The 6,173-nt window shown below is 33.7% G+C and overlaps 1 protein-coding gene across 1 annotated transcript; it reads left to right on the forward strand.

Annotated features, from left to right (window-relative positions):
- Positions 1-3,317: 3,317 nt before the first annotated feature.
- LOC102599195 (glutathione S-transferase TCHQD) lies at positions 3,318-6,162 on the forward strand. Its single transcript, XM_006357275.2, has 3 exons — positions 3,318-3,440; positions 4,632-4,875; positions 5,270-6,162. Exons 2-3 carry the CDS (start codon positions 4,667-4,669, stop codon positions 5,865-5,867), a joined length of 807 nt encoding a protein of 268 aa, XP_006357337.1. The 5' UTR covers positions 3,318-3,440; positions 4,632-4,666; the 3' UTR covers positions 5,868-6,162.
- Positions 6,163-6,173: the final 11 nt, after the last annotated feature.

Genomic DNA, 6,173 nt, shown 5'->3' on the forward strand with positions numbered 1-6,173 from the left:
AAATATTCATAATTATGATTTAAGTCAATAGACTCTTTCTTTTCTCGAGGCACAATACTTTTTCAATTGCTTCTTCTTCTCTTGTTTGTGAGCAAACTGATGAAGATCAAAGGTCAAAAATTAAGTTGGAAATTGATGGGTCTTTTTAATTTTTGGCTAAAATATCTTTAATAATTTGATTCTTTTCATCTTCCCTTACCTAAGGTCCCTTATTTAAGTCACCCAAAGAGCAATTGAATTTGCAAATCTCATTGAATATTTTTACTCGAATATGATGGTGAAGCCATACAAGGCTTCACTGGTTGGTTCACAAGATTTTCCAATAGATTACTACAGCTTCATAGCCGTCATCTTCGACGTCTTTGGTGCCATGTTATCAGATACAAGATTTGTTCGTGGGTTGATATTATATTCAGTGTGCAATCCATTGCTAACATAAGGTATATGGAAAATGATCTTAAGCAGATCTCAATGGCTATGATGTTTGGTATCACGGGTCTCATGACAAACTACTTGGGTGTTAGTCCCCGGGCAATCAAGACAACTTGATGGAATTGTTTTAGGCACAAAACTCATTTATAAGAACATGTGGATGTCGTCCCGAAATATTTGTATTCTTTTGATGATTCTTAGCTAAATGAAGTTGTAGTATAGGTTTTTGCTTTTATAGTTTGAGCTCTTTTTACAGGGCTATTATGTCCCAAGTTCTAATGGCTCTAATCTTAACAAACACTATCAAAATTATTACTGTGGTGATATAACATTTTGTTAGTGAATTCAGGTTTATATATCTTAACTAATGTCTTGTAATGTTGGAAGCAGCTAATGATTGGCTCCTCTTCAATATTCTACTTTCATTTCTACATTTCTCTGTTAGATTTCATGCAGAGGTTAAAGAATGAAGAAGATCAAAAAATTGTTGAAATGGCCGATCATTAGAATTGTTTAATAATAATTATATGCGACAAACGTGCAACGCACGATCTCGAAAACTAGTAGAACCGTGGCACGAATCCAATAACAAATATCAAACATAAAAAATAAAAAAAATTCACACCATTCCATTCCGCGTGGCTGACGGAGAAAGCAACTTCTAATATATTTATTGTTTATTGATTTACTTTTTAGTTCAACTTATTTTTATACTAAGAAAAAGGGGAGGGGGCGGCGGAGGTTGGCACAAGACTTGGAGTTGACTACATTATTGACGGTAGTTAGTTTACCTTTTTTTTTCCTAAACGGTCTATATTGTTGCTTAATTAAATTTGAATTTGCACTGAAAAATTTATATTAGGATAAAACGCTTTTTAACAAAGATTATTTTATACTCAAGAGGGCTCGAATTCAAGACTTTTTGATTAAGAAAGAACAAGTACTTACCCCTCCACCATGATGGTGTTAGTTACCTTTTTATTTTACTCAATTCTCCCCCTTTCTATTATTGATGATTGAGGCATCTACCGTATACTTTTCTTTTATCCTTTGATTTGTCGTTATTAAAAGTTTATAGTTATAAGCTTTCGTTTGATGTTCTATTATTATTTCGATCCAAGTGTTTTATTGTTAGTTATTAATATTATGAGGAGATTGACGGAGATCTTTTTTTTTTTTTAGATATATAGTATTTATTAACTTTGAAAAGGCTTATGATATAATTTCAAGAGAAATTCTTTAGAGATGTGTGGATGTTAGAGATGTTTCTATCGAACTTATATTAGAGCGATAAAGAACATATTTGAGGGAGTTAAGACTCGATTAGAATGGTAGGAGGAAACTCAAAGCACTTCTTAATTGAGATGGGGTTGCACCATGGAATATGGATCAGTTCTTAGCCCTTTCCTATTTGCTTTGGTGATTGATGGATTGATATAGTATATTCAAGATAAGGTGTCATGGTGTTTGCTGTTAATTGTGGATGAGAAAGTACTAATTGATGAGACGCGCAATGAAGTTAATGTTAGGTTGAAGGTGTGAAGACAAATTGTGGAGTTTAAAGGGTTTTGGTTGAGTATGATCAAAATATTTGGAGTGCAAATTCAGTGATACAATGCAGGAGGTAGGTACGGAAGAAAGGCTTGACATATAAGTTATTCTCAAGAGAGATAGTTTCAACTTTTAAGTATGTTTGGTATTACAGGAAAGTGAGGACATCAAAGATGATGTCAAGGCTTGCCTTCTGCGTCTTGTGTGATAAAAAGGTACCAATTAAACTTAAATATAAGTTCTACAGAGTTGTGGTTAAATCAACTTTATTGTATGAGGCACAGTACTGGTGTCAAGAATTTTCATGTTCCGAAGATGCAAGTAGTAGAGATGAAGATGTTGAGATAGATTTGTGAACATACTGGAAGCGATAAAATTAGGAATGAGGATATACAGAACAAGGTGGGTGGCCTCCGTGGTGATAAGATGAGGGAAGTGATCTGGTTTTGGGCATGTGAGGAGGAAATATGCTGGTAAAAAGGTGCGAGAGGTTGAATATATTGGATACGGGGAGAGGTAATGATAGGTCAAAAAAGTATTAGGGAGAGGTGACTAGACAGAATATGACACAACTTCAAATTATCGAGGACATGATCTGATAAAAGGGTGTGGAGATTCCGTATTAAGGTGGAAGGTTAGTAGGTTTGGAGTGTTGACTTACTTTTCGAAAGATATAGCTTGATTCTTATAATGTCTTGCTTTTGTAATTTCTATCATCATTTGTTCTTGTTTTGGGTTACCACGCTATCTTACAGCTAATACTCTCTCTGTTTTAATTTATATGACTTACTTTTATTTTTTAGTCAATCCAAAAAAGAATGACATATTTCTATATTAAGTAACAATTTAACTTATAAATATCTATTTTATCCTTAATGAAATGATTTATAATCACACAATTTTCTATCATTCATTTTAGATCACAAGTTTTAAGAGTTTTTCTTTCTTACTTACTTAAATTTCGTGTTAAGTCAAACTATCTCACATTAAATGAGATAGAGGGAGTATTCTGAGATAAATTTGCTTACTCTCGTCTTTCTCAAATTTCATTTATAAAATTTCACTGAATATATATATTTGTTGAAATGCTTTTTCACAAAAATTATAAAAACATACTAAAAGTATATCAATATGTTTTAGCAGTCGTTACGTACCGTCCCATAGATTATGGTATGATATTATATTATATTATTTTCTCTCGTTTCATAATACATACACCATGTTAGGAAAGAAAAAGGTCAAAAATAAATAATTTTGAAATAATTTTAATTTTTTGAATGAATTAAGTAATAAGGAATTAGTAGTCGCTTTCCTATTTCCATGAAAGCCAAGTAAAAGGCAATTAGAAAACTGCTTTTCTCGGTTGTCAAATTCTCTCTCTCTCTCCACAAAAAGGCATAAACCCCTTTAAGCTCTCTCTCTCTGTGAGACCCCAATTCTCTACTGGATTCCATTAGGTATGTTCTGTTTTTGCTACTTTTAGTTTTTATCCTTGAAAAAATCTTCTTTTTAATGGTGATTAATTTTACCAATTCTGGGTTTTTTGTTGTTGTGATTCTTGGTGTTTCTGGATTGTTCTGTTAGTTTCTGGAAGTTGTGGGTTCTGATCATAATTGAGTAATTTTTATTTTTATTTTCTGGACAAGCTTATAGTCTAGTTGGTACTGGTTTGAATCTTCGAGACAGCAGTTGTGGGTTCATACACTTGTTTGGTTATAGATTTTAAAGTTGGAAAAAATTGACTTTTTGAGGTTTTGGGATTTGAAGTTGTGTTTAGACATTAGGAAAAAAATAGAAATTTTATGAGTGGAAGTCCCTAAAACCCGTGATCAGTTTTTGGGAACTTCAAAATATTTGAAGATCAAATTTTGTGGTGGAACAGATACTATTTGAAGAATTGTTTTGAAAAACAATGGTCAGACTCTAGCTAGTGTATCCAACTTTGTGGGCTCAGTTTGGCTTACAGGGGTCGTTTGGTTGGGAACAAGTTATTCCGGGATTAACTTATCTCATCATGTATATGAGATAACTTATCCCATCAGTATGGTATAAATGGTGGGAATAATAATCCATGGACTATCTAATACCTCCAACCAAACGCAGGATGAAATAATCCTGCATTTCATCTCGAGATTATTATACCTTATACCTCACACCAAATGACTCTTTAAAGTTGTAGATTGAGAATGTGAAAACAACAAAGGTGAAAAAAGAAAGAAAGGAATGTGATAATAACTTATAAAGTTTATACATATGCATTAGAGGCCCTGTTTTTCTATGAATTGATTGCAGAATACCAAGTTGTCATTAATCTTCAGAGCAAAATTTGAGAATTAGGCAAGATGAGTTTTGTGGCTTATTGTTGTTTGCTGATATACTTTTATGATTTGTGCTGTCTTGCATTTTGTTGCTAACAATCTTCATAGTGCAAAATTAGTTTTCTCCTGTCATCATGAAGTCCCGTAAGAATAAACGTTGTTTTCAAGTGTTTAGATTGCTGCTTCCATGTCACTGTCATTGCATCTGCCTATTGTAGATGAACAACAATCTTCACTGTTATTGCATCTGCCTATCATAAGAAGAAAATGTTGTTGCATCTGCCTATTTGGAGGTTGTTTAAGTGATGATTTTGTTGTAATCTGGTGCAGGTATAACATTCTTGGCATTCTATGTTAATAATACCATGCAGTTATATCATCATCCTTTTTCCTTGAACAGCCAGAAGGTGAGACTTACTTTGGAAGAGAAAGGTATTGATTACACGTCGCATCATGTGAACCCTTTAACGGGCAAGAACATGGATGCATTTTTCTTCAGTATGAATCCAAGTGCGAAAGTTCCTGTGTTCCAGAATGGTTCTCACATCATATATGATACCATTGAGATAATTCAGTAAGTCTTCTCTACACCTTGCTATACTTTTCTTCTATCAGTACAAAAGTGTAAGCATGAAAGGTTAAAAAGGAGTACTGCAAGCCGTTGTCATTAAACATAATTCGGTTGATTTAATAGAGGAATAGTCATGAATTATATTTTGATCACCAGGTTGTTACCCTCCAGGGATCCTTTCGCCTGACAAGAATAGAGTTGTACCTTGCTCTCTGGATGATAACGTTTTAGATTACTTATGATCTGTAGAGCATATATATAGACAGATGGATAGATCATGTACATCTTGATTAGTATAAGTATATTGGCTGAATGATAGTTTGTATTTTCTTATTTTCCGAGTTTTTTAGGGGGTTATTTGTAGAGGAAGAATATTTAATTGTTGCAACATGCACAGGTATATTGAAAGAATTGCAGAAAAAGTGTCGTCTGGCGGAAACAATCTGAACCTTAGCAGCAGAGAAGTTATCGGATGGATGCATAAAATACAAGAATGGGATGCAATGTACTTTACCCTTTTCCATGTCCCTGAGAAGTATCGGCTATGTGTTTCTAAATTCCTGAGACGTGTAATAATTGCCCGGATGGCTGAATCTCCCGACTTAGCAAGTGCTTACCACTGTAAGTTACGACAGGCATATGATACGGATGACAAGTTGAAGAATGCTGAAGTTTTGAGACGAAGTGAGAACCATCTAGTAAGACTTCTTGATGAAGTGGAACTCAAACTTGGTGAAACATCATATCTATCTGGGGAAGAATTCAGTCTAGCTGATGTAATGCTCATTCCTGTTCTAGCTAGAATAGAACTCTTGAACTTGGAAGACGAGTACATAAACAGTCGTCCAAACATAGCAGACTATTGGGTGTTGGTTAAGCAAAGACCTAGTTATAAGAAGGTGATTGGTAAGTATTTTGATGGATGGAGAAGACGAAAGACGCTGCTGAAAACATGGTGCTTCATCCGTGTCAGAAGCATGCTCCGAAAATATTGAGAGATCAATGTTGGAGAGGACAAGCACTTATCTAGTGTAATTCAACTCTTTTCCTTTTCTTGCTATCCAGTTTATTGCCTTTCTTTCTTTCTTCTTTGTTTTTTAAGATAGGAAGGAGGGGAGAACTTGCAGTTGCATAGTTTTACAACAATAATTGTTAAGATGATATAATATTATGCTTTGTTTCTGTTTTTTTTTTTTTTTTTTTTTTTTTTTTTTTTTTTTTTGTAACCTAGAATGGAAGTCATTTGCAATTGTTAATATATATGAAAAGTCGAACTTTGGTCATTGTTGAGACTTGAGATT

This window comes from Solanum tuberosum, unplaced genomic scaffold (genome assembly GCF_000226075.1).
Source record: "Solanum tuberosum cultivar DM 1-3 516 R44 unplaced genomic scaffold, SolTub_3.0 scf00234, whole genome shotgun sequence".
Classification (NCBI taxonomy): Eukaryota; Viridiplantae; Streptophyta; class Magnoliopsida; order Solanales; family Solanaceae; genus Solanum; species Solanum tuberosum.